We start from the raw sequence: 24,791 nt of genomic DNA on the forward strand, positions 1-24,791 counted from the left end.
ATCACGGATGTAAGCTACATCACGGATGTGAGCTACAGAACCCCACTCCAGTCAAGCGGTAACAGGATGTAAATGTATACACGAAGAGGAGTAGATCAAGGATTCAGTATGCCCGGAGGGCATGATTGGCCAAATAAAGGTACATATAGTGATTAAAGCACGAAAATAAGGACTAGCCCGACTTTTTTTAAAAGCACTTGTCCCGGACTAGCGACTTGGAAAATTTTACTTGCCCGACTTCAAAAACAACTAGACCGGGACGTCGGGCTATGGGATTTGCTTAGCCCTGATGATATAAACATACAGACAAGGAAGTGATAAAATTAATGTGTTGGACAACAGCGAATCGAACACAAGCTATTTCAAAGTAAAGGTGAAACGTGAGGAATACTTTAACTTAATCGACTAGAATGAACTACAAGTTAACGTTGGAGCATACAAAATAGACTAATTAATTTTTTTAACAGCAATGAAGATCATCGTATCTACTTGTCTGATATTTTCTTTCTTGGGTTTTTCAGGTAAGCGTGTGTGTTATTAGTGTGCTGAGGATTAGTAGATTTAATTTGTAGAATTATTAGTAGTATTGAGGAAATATAGAAAACATGTGCGACATTATTTTCGGTTACCTTTAAATGTAAGGACACGTGATTGGTGCATCTTTAAATCGCTGCTATTATTTTAGGTCAGGTGCTCTTAGTACAAGACCTTTTATTATATATTTATGTTGTAATTTAACATAAGTGATTGAATTGTAAGAAATGCACGGTGATTCAAACAGAATCGGTGTACCGTGACACCGAGGCAAGAAGGTCAAATAATTGAATATCTTTTCCTTAAATTGTCAATGCAAGAATTACATTTTCAAACACCATGTTTATTTATCAAACCCCTCGTTTATTTTGTCTTTAACACATTTTCAATTGCTTTTATATTAAAGCAGTTTTCAAAATTACAAGTATAATACTTTTGTGATAATTTCTCGTTATTCTCTGCTAATCCATCTCCTTTGTTCTAAGGTTCAGTATTAGAACTCAAAGGTGTAATAATTAAGGTACACTATAAATAAATTTCAATTAATTAAAAATGAAAACAAAAACTGTGAACACTACAGTTAAAATGACATTTTATTTATGAAGATTAAGAGATCTCTCATGCGAAAATTGATATAAATTTTAAAGGACAGTTGGACAGTTATGCAGTTATACAATTCATATGCGTTAAGAACTGGATAAGAGTTTCATCCTATCCATGATTGATGTCTAACGTTCGGCATTGCCATGTCTAACCTTTTGTGGATATACTTTATTTTATTCCCCCATAAAACGTCAAGTGCTATTTTGTTTTGCATTTGCACTTGTTTTCTATGAAATATATTATGATCTGTCTTCCTTATTACTACAATAGGCAATACTGAAAAATACACATGTCAGACACAACTGACGTTATTTATGATATTACGAGACACGTATGAAAAATGCCATCTTATGGCTAAGTGTATCGTATCATTCGCGCTTATTTTATTATACGGTAGATTCACTCTAGCACAATAATTATTATCGGCATAAAATGAAGTTATAATCCCCATTTTTAGTATCGACCTCATTATTCAGATTCGGTCTGCCCTAGAGGTGGATTCAAGGGTACCCAGCCACAGTTTGGACCCGGATGTATGTACAGGTGTCACTGTGTGGATGATGTACAGTGTGAGTATGTTACGGGGGAATGTACCCGGGGATGTGCTGCAGGCTGGATGGGCCCTGGTTGTCAGTATGGTAGGTTTCGTTTGTAAATATTTCACATATCTCCGCCATTTATTTTGAACACCGGTACAAATGTGCTCGTGCTTTTGTATTTTGATAAAAGTTCATAATTTTTGCATGCGAGTTGAATTCAAGGACAATCGAAGTGTAACGTTTAGGAATAGTCATAATATACTTTGATATCCTAACGTTTATATTAGAGTTTCGACAATGATTTTGTTTTAATTGATAGCAATCATAAGATGTTAAGTATTGTGTAGTGAACCATTTTCCAAGGAATCAATTCAAAGAAAGTATTGTATATTATTTAGTCATCAAGTAAATTAGTTATATAAACGGTGTTGAGTATTTCTAGATCCATACTCTTTTGGTTCATTCTTGTTTGCTTAAATAACCATTCTTAGTGTATGCAACTTCAATAAAACTATCTCGAGGACAAGTACGTCATCCTTTTATAGATTTATCGGTATTGAAATATGAAACACAAAAACCATTTTTATGAAACATTATCTCTTTCGCTCATGCGAGTCGCGTCTTTTCGCACTGTCCTTAAGAGCGTACAGTGTTTCTTATATATTCCCCGTTATGAACAACGTTTGATTCAAACAGAATAACAAATTATTACAGATATAATTATATATTTTCTTGCATAAGACTAAACCGTAACTATGTATAGTACTTTATCTCTCATTATTTTAATAATAATAATAATAATAATAATAATAATAATAATTCCGAGGATGGATAATGCAATATTTAATTTGAGAGAGAGAGAGAGAGAGAGAGAGAGAGAGAGTAATATTAATAAATAGGAGGTAACTAAGCAAGTTACAGGAATATGAATGACAAATAAGCTCCCTTTCTTAGGTCCGCTGCAGTCCTTCAGACAGAGAACGTGTCACTGGTTCCAAACAATTTAAAATTTACAAATATCCAAATATTTAAAAAAAGGAAGATTTTAAAAGTTGGGGGTCGTGGTTTCATATTAATCATATGATTGTTGGCAATGTTAACCTGTCTTATCACAGGGGATATTGCATACAACAAACAAGTCCAGCAATTTGTGTATGGTAGCAATATGTTAATCAACGGAAGAAATGCAACTGATGGACTTATTGGAGGTAACTAAGCAGGATACAAGAATATGAATCACAAGCAAGCTCCCTTTCTTAGGTCTGCTGCAGTCCTTCAGACAGAGAACGTGTCACCACTGGTTCCAAACAATCTAATATTTACAAGTATCCGGATATTTTAAACGTGGAAGATTTTAAAGGTTGGGGGTCGTGGTTTCATATTAATCATATGATTGTTGGCAATGTTAATCTGTCTTATCACAGGGGATATTGCATACAACAAACAAGTCCAGCAATTATTGTTTGGTAGCAATACGTCAATCAGCGGAAGGAATGCAACAGACGGACTCCTTGCAACCTGTATTGGGTCAACAGCATGGATGGAAGTAGATCTGAATGCTACGTACAGAATATCTGGACTCGTCATTAATTCGAGCAATGGAGGTAATAATTATAATAATGCTAATCACATCTAGAAGAAATGTGCGAAGTTCTTTTATTTTTCAAAAGACTATTAAAACAAATACTTTTCTCACACACCAACGGAACAATTAAATATATACGGTTCACGATTTGCTATGAACAAAATGAATTAAGGTAGAATCTATTCTTGACAGTGATAAACACAATTGACTTTAGAATTACATTTAAATTTGAAAGAATGTTTTCATATCTGATTTTGAAATCATAATGATATGGATAGAATTTAATAACCTTAGTTAAATCAAAGCTAAATCATAGAGGAGTATGAACTGTTCATATGGGAACGTCTTTTAAAAATTCGTGAGTGAAGAATACATTTGTTTATTTCCGACAAAGAAGAGATCATTTAGTTTAGATAATTGAGTTTCTTTCAATGCTATGTTGTCTTTCGTACTTTTGAAAATGTGTAAAATTGACATTGTAAGTAAGGTTTTACTATGGTTTTTCTCACCTAAAAGGGTTATAGCAGCAACGTTCTGCAATCCTTTTTTGAAAAGGACAAAATGAACAGTATCCTAAAAATAAATGCTTAGAATCAGCTGCATTAATTTCACAGAAAGTTCCTTCCATACAAATTTTTTCGTTTTTGTTTCTCAAATACCTGTATGGATTCTAGACATACTAGGTTGAATTTGAATTTCAGTGGGCTTACAAGGTTTTGAAGTTACCGTCGGAAATTCTTCTTTTAATCTATCTTCGGACATCGCTCAAACGTGCTTCAAACAAAATACCACCGAACAGTTGAATACAGAAATCCACGTAGTATGTACAACCGAGATAGTAGGGCGATATTTAGGAATTAGGACTACAGATACTGCCACAAGAACGACTATATGTGATCTCCGAGTGTATGGAGGTGAGTCAGGAAAATGGTATTCTGTGTACATGCCTAGCAAAACTGACAATTAATTACCCTACACCCACAACACACAGTAGATCCATCTGGAGAATGAGACTACATGTAAATTTCCACTGAAAATCTTTGCGAAGCCTCTTTTCATTTTCACAAAAATAAAAAGAAACAAACATATAGGTTAAGGTGATACAGTCATTTGTTCAGACGCGAAGGCATCATGTAATACATGTTGTATCTCCTAAAAGAAAAAAAAAACCTTTTTATTACTGAACCATGATATTTCTATAAATTATCTCATACGTAACGTCGTTTTCACCTTTTCCACTCTCTCTTGTCGGACAAGGAACAATTTTTGGTTCCTCAGTTTATCCTGCTTTGCACCATTCAGACACAGTTCGAGGGAATACTGATATAATGTACTTGAGTAAACCAATTATATTTGTTGACGTTTTTTGCACCCTTCATCTGGTTATAGAATCAAGCGATTACAGTTTGAATTACTGAATGATTCAGTTGTGCGATATTTTGAAAGATATGCTCTGATATTGTTTTAATAACATTTGATGAACATCATTTGTACAACATTTTGCATATTTATTTATTATTAACCTACATATTTTGGAGTTTTGCTTAAATCTCCAGGTAGAAGCCTGGCGTACGGACGCAATGCCAGTCAAAGTACTACAGATATTGGAAAAGCTGTGGCGTCACGTGCTTTAGATGGTAATGTTGCTACTGATTTCTCGTCTAGATCGTGCACTCATACGAAGGAGGAAACGTCAACATGGTGGAGAGTAAATTTGGAATTGGTTTACGATATCAAGATAATAGTACTATATGGTAGAGAAGAAATCTGTTGCACCGGTATGTATGGGTCGACCAAGTCAAATTGTATTTGCCATTGGACACCTATATAGCTTATAATTCTCTGGCAACTTTTTGTAGAGGTGCAATGTAATAGAATATTAACCTTTAAAATGGCAATCAATTTGTAATATGTCTTATATGTGTTATCTTTATGGTATTGCACAGTTGTAAATACGTTTATCACTTCACATAAAGAAAATAGTACATTGAACAGGTTTAAATAACTGCTAAACGAATTTCTACAGCACAGGGATTAATTCTTTTCATATCCTTGGAACATTTCGATTGTATAATATTGTAGACATTAAATTCTCAACATATGCAAAAATATGTAAATGGAGATGATAACGTGCTCCATCCATGCCAGGGATAATCCTGACTCCGGATTGTAGTTCTATAATTTGTACTTTCCATACCAATTTTCCAACAAAACAAACTTAGTATAATGAAAATGTATGCAGTATCATCTTCACTATCCAAGGTTCTGATGTGTTGACCCTATCTACACCTTGGCGCATGGATCAGATGTTTTAGTGTTTTGTCCTAGCGACATCTATTGGATTTCATGAATTGTCTCCCTTAGTATGTACCGTAAACGTAGCAACTGACTTCAAACGGATACTTTAAGTTCCACATCGAAAGTTGTTGAAACAGAGACCAGGAGTGGAAATTGGCTCATTTATTATTCTGTGTTCTCCTTGTATAATCATCTAGGAACAGTGTTCAAATTTGAACAGCTTGATTTTGGTTCGATGCCTTTGTTCGCACGCATCTATTGAAATTCACAGATACAAAGCACTGAACTCTCTGATCGATTCGCCAAAGTATCGATAGGGTTAATATATCGGAATATTGATGTTGCAGTAGCTGAATTTAAGATGTTGAAATAGATTATGCTTCTCCCACTGAAATTCCAATAATTCAGGCTCATTTTTTAGCACAAGGGAGCAGTCATTTTAGGTAGCAGTGTGCTTAAATCATGTACAATTTCCAAAAGTACAATATCCAAAGAAATATCATCCACATTTCATTAATGTAGCATAGATGTATGCCAACATTCTCTCCACTGTGCATGTTTTAAATGCAAACAATTCACCTTACATACGTCACTCTCTCAAAAGTACATAATAACTGGTGAGCAGAAGGTGTGGGTCTCGATAGATATATTTCTTGTGGTTTCAAGTAATTACTGCAAATGTACATGATGGTCATTTCAGAAAGGTTGTCTGGCTTCTCGGTGTCATTTGCGACAAACGACACTTTTAGCCTGGTGTTTAAGTATCCAGAGAGAACCCCAATGGTAAGAACGGAAATAACAACATTATCTGACAATTTAGCAGAACATGTGGAGATCGCCTTAAGGAATAGGACCATCCCTACAGCTTTAACCCTATGTGAAGTTTTCGTCTTCGGAGGTAAGGATATTGGGATCGCTAAATCAAATACAGCTGTATTTCGTAACAAAACCACACCACTCTATTTGCAAGACAACCAATGTGTTATTCAACACGCTCTTCGTAAGACAGCAAAAGAAAAACGAAGCACCAGAGATATGGGGCTCTATGGTATAAAGGTTAATTTCTAAGGACTCTAGATTGCTAAATTAATTTTCTAAGGAATGTACCAAGCTGGCTACATTCAACTGCTCCAAATCAAATTGAATTCAGTCCCTACCTCTTCCCATGATGTCACATCGTCACGTCTCTCTGGCGAGAAATGTTGGGATGCGCATGTTTCAGATGAGTCTACATTCTTGTATTATTTCCATATCATTGTACCTGCAAACCTTTTTCACACGTATACAATATAAGATAGATATTAACTGAATCAAACATTTTTGCATAAGAATTCTATATTTTATCGAAACAAATAGGTTTATTTTCATTCATAATTTATATCAACCTATAGAGGACGGTCAAACTTAATAACTGAATATACTAAAGCTGCCGGTGGCACAAGAGAGTAAAATAAATGAAACATAAATAAATGTATCTATAAACCTTAGAAGTATAAAAGTTCAAGTAGAGCGTTTGTAAAATACATATCCTTGCGCTCCCAAATCTTTGTTTCAAAGATTCCAAGAAATACGTGACTCATTGGTGAGGTACCAGAAGGGTAGGAAAAGATACAATTTAAGTTACCGTGTGAGGATCACGTTTGTATTCAAATTATGACCCAGGGGTCGGGTCACCGAGTGTGTACGATGGACCGAGAAGCCAATGTTTTGGCATACCCATGCCAAGTAAGTGTGCGTAAGGGTATAGGGTGGGGTTTTGAATAGGTTATATGTTATAAGCTTTTGGCTACGTCCGTCACGGTAAAAAACAAATGCAGAAGCCAAGGACACTTGAAAATTTGAAATTCGTCTTTTACTCCCAGTAAGCTCATACTGCAAAAGATATAAGTTGGGGAGCATGACCGATGGCTCTTATTCAATTGTGCCATATGACCTGAGCTGATTCTTAGATCGGTGATCACACACATCTATTTGAGACTGATTGATCTCATAATTTAGAAGCTGTTTGTCGAATGATAACGTAGTATTTATGACTTTTACTTGTTATTTTCGTTAACGTGAGTTCTACTAACATAATATATTGCAATGCATTCAAAACCCCGGTCAACGGATTTACATGTTTCGCTTTTCTCGTTATACTCCCTTCAGATCACGTAAATATTTGTTGTCAGATAAATTAACAAACTAAAGGATGCTTTTTCGTTTGAATTGATGGACCATCCTAGCTCAGATTTTAATAAATAAATAAAATGACTTTTTTAACATAGATTTTCTCTTGTATGAAACTGTACCAAATTCTACACAATCCATTTGATAATGTTAAGGGTTTAAGGATACATTTAAAGCATATCAAGTTGTAATAACAACTCTCAAAGAAGCACACTTTGTGTCAGGTTGTTATCCGACTTGTTTCAATATTACTAAATTAATACATCGTGCACAAATGAGACTATTTTATCCCCTGTCTTTCGAAAGGTTGATTTTCGAGGTCAGTTTACTTAAACAACAACACAAAAATGTAATTCCCAATAAAATGATGATCGCATGCAAATATGTACTCGTGATAAATTGTGTCGAATGAAAGTCATATCACCGGATGAAACGTTACTATAAATGGAATAACTGTTAGCCATGAGTAAGATCTACTTCTAATGATAATAAGTTATTAATTTACTGTGTATTTAAAAAATATTTTGTATTGTTTGACAAAAATTCAAACATTATCTTTTATGGCAAATCGAAACGTTCCATTTCTTTTTTTACATTTCCGCAAAGTATGGTATAGTCCTTATCGAAGATATGTTAAACCAGCATAACCGTTTTCGATCATAAGAAACAAATTAGGTCACAGTGAGTATGACCATTTATGTCACGATAAAGTATTTAGGTCTGTAAGAATTTAATGAGATGGAAGTTAATTATTTGAGATTTTCTCTAAACTTTAAATCTTCTTTGCGAAGAAAACAATCTTCCCACTCAGATCTACTTTTCAAAATATATTTAAAATTCTTCAAGTCAAAAATATACATTATTATGATGTTAGAACGCCATTAAATGTTGTTGGTCAACTGAATCCGTAAAGCTTTAACAAAATCAGATGGATATTTCAATCAATGAATTGATGTATTGGTTCAGATAATTTATGTTTGTTGGATAGTCGAGTGTAAATATTTTGTCTGCTTACATATTGATATTGTTCTTTGTAGACTGCCAGAACAACGTATGTGGATGGACATGTGACACTTATTGCTACTGCGATGGACCCATTGACAAAGATAATAAAATACAGGCCAAATGTCCAGGAAGTTGTACAACCGGATGGTGGGGATACTCTTGCAATAAGACATGTGATACAAATTGCATAAACAACACATGCAATCAAAGTGACGGACGTTGTATACATTGTTCTCGGGGAAAATGGGGTCATTTATGCGACAAAAACTGCACAAACTGCTTTAATGGAACAGAATGTGATATCTCCAACGGGATGTGTACTGTTGGCTGTTTAACCGGTCTTTATGGCGTCAACTGTAGTAAACTCTGCGGACATTGTGCTGGTGACGGATCTTGTAATAGATCAAGTGGAGTTTGTATCAATGGTTGTCAGCCTGGATGGCAGGACCAAAATTGCTCCATCGGTTGGTAGATATATTTAGCCTGTGCATTGGTTTAGATAATTATTATTTATCTGTTACTACATCAGGTAAAAAATACTTTTCGGATTCAGCAATTTTAAGAAAACTTGTTGATTCTTTCAACTTAATATCATATTCATCATGATCATGCTTATTGTTATTATTATCTTTTCGTATTATTGTTGTTATTGCGACCGTCGGAAATAATTTAGGCTGCCATTTCGATGGTACGTGTTGTGACAGTACATCATAAGGCGAAAGTCTCTCTTGAATTGGAATGCTGTATTACGTCATACGCTTTAGGAATTGGTCTGTTGACTATGTTTAGGTGCTGGCGAAGTCAAGCCCGATTCAGTCTCTTTGTAACTTATTGGTTCTATTTTGGGAGGGAGATGTTATTGGTTAGAGATTGTCGACCATGAATATAAAAGTTTGCCCCCCCCAAAAAAAAATAAAATAAATAAGTGTAGTATTTTGTTTTCCTTACGATAAAGAGAGAGAGAGAGAGAGAGAGGGAGTATATCTTAAAAATGACTATTATGATTTATATCTAAAGCATTTCATGTGATGCTTGAGTATATCTGTCTGTCTGTCTGTCAGTGTGTGTGCATTTTTGAAATAGAAAGAAAGGGATGCTTACTGATTGATGACTTTCTTAATACATGGTAGCTACAAACCATAAATAGTAATAATAATCTGGAATATGACACTTAAAAACAACATATAACTGCATATGTCAAAGACATGTGAATCTGGTGAAAAAAAGAAAACCTGAACTTTATTTTGCTTTTGAGAAATGTAAATATTTTGTAACTTGAAAGAAATAAATGGGGATAATATTTTACCCTGGACCACGTTAACAACAAAATAAAATCCTGCCAACTTCGTGTGAAATCTACGTTTATAGTAGCCCTTGCGGGTACAGCATACCGCTATTGCTCTGCAGGATTAGATAATACTCCGAGAATCAAAAGTATGAGAGAAGTGATCCATAGACTATTAAAAAGACTGAACAAGAACCAGTGGAAATAGGCGAAGAAAATGTTTACTATCCATGACAGTCTTAATCGCATATATATCGTGGAAAATAAGAAAAGAAAGATATGGAGCATAAAGTCATGGTCGTAAAAAAAAGGGTTGACACTTGAATACAGAACAACAGTTATAGTCCGCAAATGCACAAAAAGAAAAATATTGTCATGGTCACGATGGTCAGAACAAGATCAACACTTAGTCAACTGTTTTGCTTGACACTTAGCTGAAAGAATCAAACACTTGACCAGATAATTCTCAGTTCGTCGACTTGCCTGACAGATCTTTTGAACAAAAGGTAACTGCGATCTTATGAATTATCATCAGCTGTGAAAAAATGAATACCGGGGAATTAGGTAATATGACAATGTAGTACATCATCGGAAGTCTAGTCATCATAAATGTGTCACCCTTGCAAACTTGTTCGTGTTTAATATTTAGTATTTTTAGATGAAAATGAAGAGGTTATCCCTGATCCATGTTAAGCAGCATCACGTAGATGAACTTTTAGTTCAACCTTTATTTCAAACTTGAACAGAATCACCCTTTTTTTAGAAATAGACAGAAAACAAACAGTTTAAGTACATTTATTGACTGTCTATATGAAATGTGACAAAATAACCGAATTTCTAAAATATCTGCGCTGAATCTTTTGGTATGTAGTCACCTTGTCTTGAAAAAGTCAGAAAAAAGGTTAACCTTTTCTCCCACTGTTTTACAAAAGCACACATTCACAATGACATACAGACAGATAGACGCAACTTCCTATCGAATGATTAGATTTAAATGACAATGGTATCTAACTTATTTGCACTGCATTAACTTTGCAATCCAAGTAGAAAAAAAAATTTTGTTTCAAGTACGCTGACAGATAGAAAACATCGGTCGGTGTAAGCTGACAGAAAAGGGACCCCGATTTGAAACATAGCATAACAAATTAAGGACCCAATCTGGCACGCGTCTATACAAATTGTTAGTATGGGCAATGCAGAAGGACGCGTTAGCGATTAAGAATTGGTACACTTCAGGTATTACTGCGTGTGTATTTGACAATAAATATATGATGTGACAATTATGTGAATGAATGTTTATAATTTAGGATTTACCCTTTACTTGGTAAGCTCATGAAAATAGTAACCAACCGTAAATTTCTTCTTGTCCTATTATGCCGCAAAAGCCAAAAATGGTGTCCTACATATATATATATATTCTTGCCATCACTACTGCTAGTAATACTACCAAAACGTTTTGTATGGTACTTGAGTAAGGCCCATGCTATGATTGGATTGTATGGTTGTCTAATGTTACTGGTTTGAAAGAAACTAGAACAAGCTGTACGTTACAAAAGATAGCTTCATTCCAAACTGATTAGTTAACATCTACTGAAAATTCAAGCAAAGATATGCTTAGTCACGATAAGCGATTTCATTGGCTAGAGTTAGGTGTGACAATGTATGATCTGAGTTCGACTTATTGCTTAAAACGGCTGCTGTGCAAGACGTGTTTTCTTGATGTGCCTTGGCAAAGCCCTACTTCCACTCGCATTTCCAGACAAAATAGAATGAACAAGCTACAAACAGAGGAGGTCGGACTAGATTGAAAGTGAACTCTTTCTGGAAGCGTCTTGTCTGTAACATACTTGGCAATTATTTAGTGAGCGTATTCAATAAAATCCTTTCCTTAGAGCCCAGACTCATGATTAGAAGCGATGACAAAACAGAAACGTTGATCTGTGAATATTATTGTTATCTATTTTATTTAGAATTGTTATAAAGGGACATAGTACCAAATGAATAAAAATCGAGCCTAACTTTGAAACGTAGCCAACCCCGTTAATCTGTTCATAATTTGTACTTTGCACTCGTCAATTGTTTTAATGTTTAAGCAACAGGTTTTATTGTAGAAAAATGGTGTTCACTTTTTTCAAACATTTGTTTTAGCTCTCACTACCTCTGTCTTAAATGCAAACACGGACAAAAAGATAAATAGATGCCCCTGATTAGGATCTTATTCTGTGTGAACGACATGGTAGTTTTGTTTAAAAGGATGGAAATGGATATTAAGGAAATTATTGTTCGGGTGAAGATAATTTTACTTCATAAGAGGGATTATAGGGTGATGGTGGGGATAAATAGGAAAAGGATATGTTGATATTGGATTACAGTTCTATTTATTATCACTTTTTTAAATCCTACCTCGTGGGGTCAGTAGATTTGTTCATACTTGTCACTACTAGCGATGTTAGTGGTATTTTAGGATTTTTTTTCTTTATTTATTTATCAGGACGGTAAGTCATCTCATCAATTACATCTTTCTCTTTTTATATAATCGAGATTATTTTGCAATATTTCGATGTTTGCGCTAAATTTGAAACGTTGTCAAAGATAACAAATAGTGCACAAATAAGTACAACTGGAACTGTACCATTACATTTTCAGGTCTGCAACGGGACGAAACACCGACAGAATCTGTTTTGCCTATAGGTGTTCCATTGGGAGGGGCTCTCGGTGCGGCTGGCCTGATACTAATGATTATTTTGGTCTCAATCGTTTTATGGAAGAGAAGGTAGTAAAGACTATTAAGTACTTTTACGTAAACTTACATTTTAAAAAAGGGCATCAATTACAAAAAAACACGTTGGTTTAAAGGAAAGCACAATATTAAAAGGACATAAATTTTAGCTGGGAATGAATTACCAAAATGTTTGTTTGTTCACATTATAAATGTGCTACCTCGTTACCTTTGGTGCTTCTTTCTATCTTACAATTACAATTGGATAATCTGTTGAGTTATTTATGTACACTTACATAAAAGAGATTACCCAAAGACAGATGACATGCACATGGTGTGTTGTTGTTGTTGTTGTTGTGGGGTTTAACGCCATTTTCAGCACACGATAGGCTATACATGGCGGCCAGTATTAACGGTGGAGGAAGAACCCGGGAAAACTCAGGAAAGAACCACCGACCCACGAGAAGCTACTGGCAAGCTTTCTCACATACCCACATTAGCCGAATCCGAGACTCGAACCCACGCAGACAGAGGTGAGATAGCAGCGATCCGTAACGGAGATCGCTTTAAACCATCGACCACTCGGGGCGCCCACATGGTTCGTAATTTTTCAGAAGTTTGTTCGATATGCAATGTAACGGAGATCATTCGCATTATTACTAGGATGCATACAGATAGAATAATAATTGTTTTGAAAAAGAATTGGTATAGTTAACATAATTATCATCCTCAAAGTCTACATTTAGTAACGTATCATGCAGATAGCTATGATACCAAATTTTGATGATTTTCTATTTTAGGAACGGTTCTCTTCGAGCAAAGCAGTACAAGTCGGAAAAGTCTAATCCGAGTACATCAGGTTCCCAGTTTTCTTCGAATATCTACGAAAATGCTGCTGCCTTAAGACTAGGTAGTTTAATATTAATTAAGATGGGTTCGAGGGTTTGAGCAAGATTTTATAGCCTAATATAACGTAATTTGTTCTGCACAAGTGTCAAGTATACAAACATGCAAATATAACGATATTTCGTCCAAAAAGAATCTTGTTTCTATCTGTGAGAACTGGACGAATACTTTTTAAATCTCATAGAACGGTCCATAATAAACAAATATTAATGTAACAGATTTTCCTATCAATCGTTAAGATATACATTTTATTAATGTAAGAGATTTTCCTATCAATTGTTAAGATATACATTTTATAAATGTAACAGATTTTCCTATCAATCGTTAAGATATACATTTTCAAAATGATAGATCGATAGCTTTCCTATGAGAAATAATTATTTCATACTCATGAAACATCATATTTGAAAAGGAGCAGTCGATTATGAAAATTTTGATACCATACCATTTCGTCATGGCACGTAAGAGAATATTGACACCCCACACCCCACACCCGTTTTTCGTAGTGTCATTACAAAAGCGAAAAAAATATTCAGTAACCTTATTCAAATTGCCTGCAATAACATACATTCAGCGATTTCTATGTGTTAGAATCGAAACATCTGAAATAATATCAAAATAATGCCTTTCTCCTATGTTGAAGAAGAACGTTCGGTTATCAAGCCAGAAAATGAAGATTCCTTTTTCAAGATAAACAGTTACAGGGAAGGAGATATACCTGCTGTAAAAGCTGAAGAGGCAAGTGAAACAATCGATCGACAGCTTTATAGAAACGCTGCCGCAGATACCGAAGTAGTTGTAGAGAGTAACAATGTGGAAACCCATGGAGGCATTGATGAAGGAGACCAGCAAAATGTTTACTACAACACTGGGGGAAATTCTAAACGAGGTGGAAAGAGGGTTGCAGTTCAAGATCTCAGCGAGTATATTAAGAAGGCAATTCGTCATTCTAATTGCATCGAAGAAGAATTTAAGGTGAAAAGTTATCTGTTTTATTATATATAATTAAGAAGAGAAACTGAATTTCACTCAAATGTTATATTCAATAATTGAATCATAGTTTTATTTATTTCTATTTATTTTGCTCGATAAAGATGATAGCTATAAACTAAAATGTTTAAGGACAGAAGCTTCCTTTTCTTGTGTACATAATCTTCTTTATTTCCTTCCATAGTAGATTGCATGATATAACAATAAATCATCTGAATACAATCAATAAATAAGTACAAAAATTGAATATTAGGATACGAATTCTTTCAGTATATAAATCAATAAAGTGTTCCTCAACGTATGCTACATACAGGGCTAATAGCTTGGAGTTTTCTTTGTCGATTACACCTGCTGGTAACCATTTACCTCGAATATATTGTGGTTGCAGCTCATCTTCTGCATTAAATAACGTAATGTGCAGGCTCAGTGGAAATGTATCAGTAAGGTAATCCCAGACAGAGTTCTGAAATTCGACATATAAGGACAAGCAACACAACAATGAAGAATCAAGTCTGCATAAACGTCTAAAAATCCCACATCTAATACACATATCGAGATGTGTTTGAAAAACAGCAGCCCATAGTTTAGCCACATATGTAAATACCTTAGTGTGCTGTCTGGTTTTAGCCGACTGCCACACTGAGGCATGTCGTAAGTATTCGTGTATCGAAGAGAATCTACCAAAATCTGTTTGATTAGGCATACAAACTCTCCAGAGACTATTTTCAAGACCAGCAATATTTGACCTTACAATTTCTTTCCAATTTTGTTTTTCTGGAATTTAGGAATGCTGCAAATAATCAGTTAGATACTCGAGCAAGTCAAACTTCTTTAACGTATAATATAAATTTGAAATTAAGCCTTAGCTTTACATGCATCCGCTCAAAACGAATTGAAATAACTCAACGTTAAACACACATTTAGTATGTACGTTGTTAGGCATCAAACACAATCTGTGTAAAAACATCAATTTCTTCTATCAGTTTTCTATAGAATTAGTACCTTTGAGCCAAGTTACCAAACGTTCATGAATAATTTTCTCAAAAGTTTTGTAGATAACAAACAGTAAAGTAAAGGCCTGTAACTTTCGAGGGAGATTTTGCTTTTTTGTTACCTTTGTACAGTACTATTACTAACCCTTTTCGCAATCTAACGGTATGTAAGATTTATCAATCATATGAGTAAATAAAATTGTCATACACTCGATGAGGTAATCGCTGCCATAGATCAAATGTTCATTGCAAATTTGATCATGACCCGATGCTTTTGATTTCTTTAGACTTTTAATGACTTCTCTTACTTCGTTTAAACTGATACTGGTCTGTAAGACTTCGATATGGCTTACTCCGTCCTGTAGACCCCGATTTAATTCTCTCTCTATAATGCCCTCATAGTATCTGGCAAAACCAGTTGCGATGGAATCATCATCACGGACACAAACTCCATCAGTTGATAGTTCCAGACAAACATTTATAATGTTCACTTCTTAACATTGATCATTTTCCAAAAGTGCCTTACATCGCATTCATGTGCTTCTTCAATTTCTTAATATACCTTCCCCATATATATTTCCACAGCTAGTTTTCGAACGTTTCTATAGTCTCTCTCTCCTTATCTGTGTATTCTCTGTAAGAATTATATTGACTACCACTCGGGTTTCCTCATTTATCTGAGCCGATTTCTAAACTTGATTTACCAAACGATCTATATTTTTCTTCCTGACCCCCAATGACGGTAGGGATCTTGCTAGGAGGGATTTTCAAATAAATACCTTTCACATTACTGTTGCTAGCCATCGGATGCCTAACCTGCTCTATCCTGGTCGAAGTACCCTGTTGAGAAAGCCGTTCGGCGTGGGCTAACGGTTTATTTTGATTCCGAACGGGTGTTCGCACGACATTTGTCACATTAGGGTGAACATTGGATTTGGAAATCTGTGTGACATATCCATCGAAGGGGGCGATATGTCTTTTATCGACAGTCTGTGAAATTCGGTCCGAGTTTTTTTAAACCAGAGTCTGCATAACACTGAACCCCCTCATTTCCAAAGCTGGTTGAGCCATTACACCGGTTTGCGACTCCACTGCCGTTGTACCTGGGGGAAGAGTCGTCAGCCTCAACCGACACGGGAGACACACAGTTGGACACGGAAGTGCTGTTCTGAGATTCACTTGATGGGCAGCAGTGTGTATCACAATCAGTTTTGTTAGAATCGGTCAAGACGGGAGATAAACCGTTAGACACAGAAATCTTGTTCTGAGCTGCGATTGATGGAGAGCGTTGGTCACTACATCCATTAGCACTACATGCCAGGTTACTTAAACTTAGGTTTTTAAGAGGGTAATCCATCTTTCTAGTTGCATCGAAGGTGAATTTAAGGTGAAACGTTATCTGCTTTATTATATATAATTAAGAAGACAAACTGAATTTCACGCAAATGTTATATTCCATAATTGAATGTTTTTTATATTTATTTCTATATATTTTGCTCGATAAAAATGATAGCTACAAAAAAAAAAATGTTTAAGGACTGGAGCCACCTTTCGTTGTGTAGCTACAAAATAAAATATTTAAGGACTGGAGCCACCTTCAGTTGTGTACAACGATGAATACATCATGATGAAATAAACGCATCAGCAGTTTTGCTGTATATATTTACAGAGTAAAAGCATGTGCATAACAACAAATTAAATACTTTATAGAAAGTCCAATTTCATATTCAGGAAAGATCTAAATTACTTCGCAATGATATTGCATTTTCTTGCTCTCCATTGATGATTAATATTTGTCAATATTATGTTCTGTCGGTTTTTTTTCTTCTTGAATATATTAGTTGGTTTGAGGAGTTGTGGGGCAGGTTAAAAGTACCATTGTGTTTATATACATTCTTTTCTACTAATGTTGTTGGTGAAGTACTTTGAATTCTTGTATACACTTTTGTCATATTTGTCTTGTTTCACATACCGATGAAACCCGGTGCACGTATGTTCTTACAATTGTAGTTCATCCCACTGGCAACATTTTGATCTATTTCATTTATCAGAAAATACCCTTGGAGATTTTTGTTTTTCAGACGCTATTGTCGGGGCCTCAACACGAAATGAGTATCGCTCTAAAACCGAGAAATCGGCAGAAGAATCGATATAAAGGAATGTATGCATGTATGTATATCTTTCCCGTCATATTGTACATCTTTAGTTCTAAACTTGACATAGTCGGAGGAAAAATGCAGAAACTTGAGAAATGTATTCAATGGACCTAGTTACGTACGAATCTATATAAATAATACTGTAACGTCTTACAACAACATATGGCTTAATTGTCTACAAGCATATACCTAATGCAATTTGCTTCAAGAGCCACGCACGACACTGATCAAATATTAATAATGATTTATTTTTTTTGCATAACAATTTACAACTGTTTCCGGTTCGAACGAAGAGACACCACACAAATTATCGACATTTAACAACTTAGTGCTTCGTTTATTTCCAGATGACAAGAACAGAGTAACTTTGGAGCCTCTATCCGATGATCCTGATACAGATTATATCAACGCATCCTTTATAAACGCAAGATGTCTTGTCTTATTACTAACATATTGAAATGTCAGAATATAATGTGTAGCCTCATACAGATTATATCAACGCATCCTTTATAAATGCAAGATGTCTTGTCTTATTGCTAACATAGTGAAATGTCAGAATATGATATAAACCTGTAATTACGCTTATTGTTATAAAGAGAACAGAGAGAAGTAATGAGATGTATTATATAAAATCCTGTCAATTAATATAATTTCTAAAAATCCTCTCTCAGATATATTATTTTTCTTAGTTCCTTCACTATAAGGTATATACAGGATATTCCTTGATAGTCAATATTAAAATATGTATTTTGGTATAGGCCGAGTTAAATAGCAATTTATAATAATAATAATAATAACAATACTTTGATCGTGATGATGTGAAGGAGGAAGAAAATGATGGTGAAGATGTTGACGATTTTTTTATATGCATTTCAGGGTTACAAGAAGGAGAAAGCATATATTGCGGCTCAAGGTATCTTTTTGTGACAAACATGCTTGATAAATACACTACAAGTAGAATGGTGTGAATATACTGATACCATTCGCCACACAGGCTGATTTTGGGAATCTAATTCGTTATATTTGTCCATTGGGGAAAGAAATCAGATCTAATACAAAAAATAATTTAAAGAAAATAATTCCAAAGCAGTGAAAAGAAATTAAGTTATCTTATTGATGTACATTCCTTTCTTGATATACTTATTTATTACTGCACCTTTTTATTAAGAAATTTAGAATTCTATAAACACATGACGTGTTTCGATTTTTTTTTTGCAAAATGAATCTTCTGTTTTAATTTATTTATCAAGGAACTATCGCTTCCAATGTCACCGATTTTTGGCGGATGATTTGGCAGTATGATATCCAACAGATTGTGATGCTCACTCAATTAATAGAACAAGGAAAGGTAGGTATGGGAATATATATAATATGATCACGATAACTCTATTTATATGAAGGATATAGAGCTGTGAATCTGTATGTTATGCAATTAAGTAGTGGCATACAGTGTGTTTTGCACCCTATTGCCTCTTTGGGCCCTGACCATTAACCACAGCATCTACACTCCCATGACGTGGCAAGCAAGCTAAATATAATATGCAATCAGTGGATTATCATTAATGATCCACGTTCTTGAGACCTGTTACCAAGCAGAAGCTGGGTGGATCGATGTACACAGGTTACAGTTTCGAAAATATAATAATGACTAATAATATCGACGTATGAAAAAAGGGCCAGATTTAACCGATGCAGCCTATCACAGTTGGCTAATGAATACACACACAGTTCTGTGGTCGCAATATAATCTCAAACGTATGCGGTGATATCAAACAATCAAGATCAGTTTTAGGTTGGCCTGACGATATTTCAGATGATAAACTATTTGTATGTCTTTATCGATGGTGCAACGCAGACTTGAACCCTGTATTCTGTTCAAATTGGTAAACATAAAAATCAGATGTTGCCCTTCACGATAATATTGTCAAGTTGAAGATCGTCGTTGATAAGAACATGTTTGAAATCATTGAAAACGGTGGATTCAGAGACTTTGGTGTGTCGGTTGCGTTTAACAAAGATTATGTTATACTGATAGTGGTGGCATGAAACAGTACATGGATGAACAGAACGCAGATGTACCCTTACCACCACGCGTGGTAACTGCATTTACAGAATCAATAAAACTGTTGTTCATCAAACAGAGGAACTCACCTTTGCTATAATAACAAATAGGCGAATTATTTTTGATAACGTAAACAGTTTTGATAAATTTAAATTGCATATCTTAACGGTGATCGAGTTTGGATCGTATTTATGAATTATACCTGGTTATGATAATGGATGAAGGCAAGTAACGCCATTAATTAACAGTTGGCCTGGTGAACCAGTAGTAATAAGAAATGAACCCGACACCAGTACTCTAAAATCTTATATATGTACAAAAGATATATTTTTGTAAGCAAAAGATGAAATTCAGTTCAAAGCATTTCACAATTATCGGACTGGCAACTTAATTGTTGGACAAAGACTTTCTTCAGGCGCAAAATGTATGGGCGTAGTCTGTGTGTTTTAAGATGTAAAGGATGTCAGACCACTATGACGCACAATTGCTTGACATTTAAATATTCCCCAAGGAGAGATTTTTTAATTGTACGACAATTGTACCAGTGGAAATGGGTAAGTGGTTAGAAGTGCGTGTGGGTACTGCTCCTGGACGTGATGAGTCCGGATTTTATCTGCCAATTGTTCAATTGTACTACGCGCGATTGTTTTAATTTTAAAATAAAAACTTGCGTGTTTGGTTATCGATGCCATGTGTGGTTTTGCCGCAGGAGCAACTGTTAATCTTGGTGTGATTGGAGTCACAACCACGACAGTCGTATCGTGTAGCACAAGCCGGAATAATTGTTGGAGCTATATCGATATTAATCAGTGTATCTGTTGGTTCTAGCAAATTAATTTCGATTAAATTAATTTTGATACGATTGCATGTCTGTTTTGAAAACTGCTTGCATCAGTATAAACAGTCTCAACACGATTAGTAAACTGTATATAGTGCCTATCGAGGATAAAATAATTAGTGCCGCTGAGTTCAAGATTGTGCCCTAGAAATAGAAAATCACAGACGACTCGGAGAACAAATAAGGAAAATCGCGCTTGCTGATTTACAAACAAACAAAGTTGAATAAAACAATCATCAGTTTCGTCCACCATCAATGCTAATCATACACTGACTACTCATTGTATGTAACTTGCCTGCCAGGTGATAGGGCCGAGATAGGGTTGTGGCAACTGGTCAGTACCTAAAGGGGCACAGATAATCTGACTATGATAGTTAGTACGAGAATGCCACTCAAAGATAAAATAACTTATTTGCCGGAAAACGAAAAAATTACAAGTTGATATATTTTTCGATTTTAAATAATGATCAGCATATTCATATTGATGTTCTTGTTTGTTCTTAATATTTTGATAAAGGAAAAATAAAACAAAATAATTTTGCAATTCAACTACATTATATTCATTTAAAACAGTGCAAGAACGCATATTTTAAAATACGGTAAGCATCGAAACGTCGTGTTGCACTACAGTTATGGTTGATAGTGTTCCATACCTGAATTTATAAAAGTGATTAATACAAAAAAATACTTGAAAAAGTTAAGCTAGTAACTAATTATGATATATATATGCTAACTCAAGATGGTAAAATAAAGCTGACATTCTCGACGTTTTGATGCATGTACTAAAGACACACCAATATTTGCAGCCAAAATGTCTACAGTACTGGCCGAACGAAGGCTCACATGAATACGGAATGATAAAGGTTGAGCTTATTGACGAGGACATTTTTGCGGAATACGTAATTAGATCGCTTCTTTTATCAAAGGTAAGAATATATATATATATATATATATATATATATATATATATATATATATATATATATATATATATATATATATATATATATATATATATATAAGTGTCAGAATACGTAGGTCGAATAAATGATCCAGAGATTTCCCAAAATTTGGTCAGATGTTGTTACTTCAAAATGGGGACACCTAAATTTTATTATATAAATTGAAATAATTAAAGCTGTTGAACAATATTTACCTGAGTTGAAGCTTAAAACAATTATTACTATATTGTAAAGTAAGCAATTAAAATAAACAAATATAAACAGTTACGATAAACTAGTTTAGTTACTATTCTTTATTGTTGTACATACCAGAATAATTGACAATATTGTAATTGCTGTTCAGAAATTATCTTGCTCCCCTGTCCACAACAATCAGTTTGTGATTATGCTGATCCTCCGGAATTATAAAGCCATCCTTTATGATGTCTTGTTTACTGTCGATGTCCTTTCGTAGTGAAAAATCTGTCCATACGTTTCCCCAGAAGTCTTGCCATTTTTGTAAGCAAGCGTCCAATCATTAACTCGCCTGCTTGAGAAAGAATCATTTGCGTGTTACATTAATAGCGTAATTAGAACTTAGCTGTTTAAAATACGTATTTATCCAGGTTAGTTCATATTATGTCACTTCACCGATGTGATTATTATTCTTAATAATAATCCACTGTGTCATGGTTCGAGAGATAATGATATCGTCATCTGACAGAGGCAGATCTTTTATACCATTCTGACTACATACGTTAGCCTCGTGGTACATGCAATCGATGCCAAAAAACTGTGGAATTTGTTGTTCTCTTATTATTGCTTTCCAATCATTACACTATAGCTGTTACTTCCAATTGTTCCAAAGCAGTCTGTCTCTGAAATATTTTGTACTATGTTGCAGTGGTTTCATAATGTTTAAGTCAGGAAATTACACTTCTATGTTTATTATTCTTTTTGGAACTTTAAAAAAAAAAAACATTTTTTCAGAAATAAAAACCACTGTGGCGAAATTTTCCTTAAAGGTACCCATCATTACTTTTAATTTTTAGTCCGCAGTGCAAACTAATAATACTGTTTCATTGTTGACGCATCAATAGATCATAATTATCAATAATGATCACTGAATATATGAAAGCTTACCTAGTAGGATAAGTGAGTATTTATTGCATATAATATTGTCATTTACGAAGATTGTCCACATGCTTGATACAATGGCATCCTTGGTGACTTAAAGCCTAATTTGCAGTTTACATTGCTGACATCGTTACTGCCACTGTCACCATTTTTTTAAGAAAAACAATCAAATCTGTATTTAAAAAAAAATATTACTTGCAAGTATTAAGGACGAAAACAAATACCTCGTTCGTCCCAGACATTAAGCTTGGGTCACAATGTGAATAGAGTTTGTTCGTTTGCATGAGAAATTTTGTGCGATTTCCGAATCGTGTAACATTTTTTGAATTTAGATATGAACAATAATCTGCTGCCAGAAAGGTTAGATTTTATTGGACATGAATTTGGGAAAGGGATATGGGCACGTGTAATTGTATCCACATATCATGAAGGTTCCTCGAACATGGAATTTACTGGTATCATATTTGTTGTTGTGGCTAATATGATTTTATGAGACGTGGTTTCTGCATGACACGTGATGTCATTCTTGCTACTGTAACCGAATTAAAAATCAGCTTTACATAATGATCATAATGTATCGTCATGTTTCTTTGAACTTGATTGCATCCATCATTTCTATCAGGTATACTTCGGTGTTTTGGCATTGGTAGAAAATGCATGGTTATATGTATAGACACACTTTGGGCAGTGAACTCAAACCAATGCAGATTTATGCCACTGAAGCTGCTGATAATCAAAATATAATCAATCAGCATTTTTAATCGTGTATAAGGTGCTTTTGATCATGTTTAGTATAAATTCTAATCCATCTCTACACCTTTATGCACCGAAGCAGCAGATACTTTATTTTGAGAAACAAATTTGTGTTTATTATGTTGACTAAGCTCATTAATAACCCTTCAATTTGTGACGTCTATGATCCCTTTTAAATTATTTCGGCTCACACATTGCGTAATCCGCATCGACGAACTTCAAACATAGAAGCCAGCCATCCATACTGACGAGATCAAAGGCCACTAGTAACTACATTGTCTTGCCAGCTTACGCCAGTTCAGTCATGTAATGACAGGTAGTATTGCCGTTACTATACCACAATGGCACGTAGATGTGAAAAATGGAAAAAAATAAATTAACTAATTAGTTTGCTTGCGCCGAAGATGTCATCAAATAACAGGAGACACCCCTAAATTCGAGAGAAAACTAGTTCGGTGTGGGAGGTTTGCGTGCATGACATATATTAATCATCAAGTTATCTAACTGAAATTAGAAAAGGAATCTACAGTATTGTAAGTTAGAATCAAATTAATCCTAAATGTTCTAGCAGAAGTCCTAGAGAATAGTGTTCCAAATGAATTCCAGTCAAGTGTGCTGAGGTGCAAACAGTCTTGATGTATCACAATGTCATTGTCCAGCTCTTCTTTGAATGAATTGACAATTATCCCAAAACAACGTGTATTTTATCTCGAAACAGTCAAATTGTAATTCCAATAAACAATTTAAATAAATGATTTCATTCAATAAAATCTAAATACAACAGTAACAACATCTGCAGACTTAATTTAAAATATGAACATAAATAGGTATAGGAATAGAAAATCGGTTTTCGAGCAAAATATGCACGATCGACACGTAAGCTATGTGAATGCTTTTCTTGTGCCACATTCTAAGTCTAGAGATATTCAGTTCTAAGCAAGTATCAATGTTTGGTCCTTTGACTATTGTAAGATGATCTTAACATGATATGTTCTGTCAGATTAGATCAAAATGTGTTTACTTACATCGCATGCATTCAAATATATTTGGCACCTGGCTATGTATTCCACACATGGCACTATTCAAAACTCAGAAGCATCTAAAATGCACTTGAACTAATGCAATTCGTTAGAAATCCAGATACTGAATGGAGTTATTCAGTCCTCTACATTTTTCCCATAGGACCGTTTATTAACATAAATAAACATGCACTGGAACATGCATTACCTTCGATAATTGCAGCTTAATACATTTCAGGTGAGGTATGATATCGGATGTT

At 34.6% G+C, this 24,791-nt stretch overlaps 1 protein-coding gene across 11 annotated transcripts in view; it reads left to right on the forward strand.

The window, feature by feature from the left end:
- Window positions 1-24,791, forward strand: part of LOC149797708 (receptor-type tyrosine-protein phosphatase delta-like) — a 263,521-nt gene that overhangs the window by 219,876 nt on the left and 18,854 nt on the right. For 7 of the 11 annotated variants that reach the window (XR_016421863.1, XR_016421862.1, XM_089962635.1 and 4 more), the window contains 8 exons: window positions 12,665-12,791; window positions 13,538-13,647; window positions 14,287-14,618; window positions 17,707-17,794; window positions 18,129-18,205; window positions 18,658-18,694; window positions 19,032-19,129; window positions 21,488-21,607. Coding sequence is in view for 9 of the 11 variants with exons in the window: in XM_089962635.1 (XP_089818761.1) it covers window positions 12,665-12,791; window positions 13,538-13,647; window positions 14,287-14,618; window positions 17,707-17,794; window positions 18,129-18,205; window positions 18,658-18,694; window positions 19,032-19,129; window positions 21,488-21,607 (989 nt within the window). In the remaining 2 variants the exon portion in view is untranslated. Of the gene's footprint in view, window positions 1-53; window positions 522-1,613; window positions 1,776-3,100; window positions 3,281-3,962; window positions 4,176-4,817; window positions 5,040-6,259; window positions 6,458-8,765; window positions 9,198-12,664; window positions 12,792-13,537; window positions 13,648-14,286; window positions 14,619-17,706; window positions 17,795-18,128; window positions 18,206-18,657; window positions 18,695-19,031; window positions 19,130-21,487; window positions 21,608-24,791 lie in introns of those variants that run through there. The other 4 variants (XM_089962637.1, XM_089962638.1, XM_089962640.1 and 1 more) reach the window with 4 other exon arrangements.

This window comes from Sinohyriopsis cumingii, chromosome 6 (genome assembly GCF_028554795.1).
Source record: "Sinohyriopsis cumingii isolate HCF-2022 chromosome 6, ASM2855479v2, whole genome shotgun sequence".
Classification (NCBI taxonomy): Eukaryota; Metazoa; Mollusca; class Bivalvia; order Unionida; family Unionidae; genus Sinohyriopsis; species Sinohyriopsis cumingii.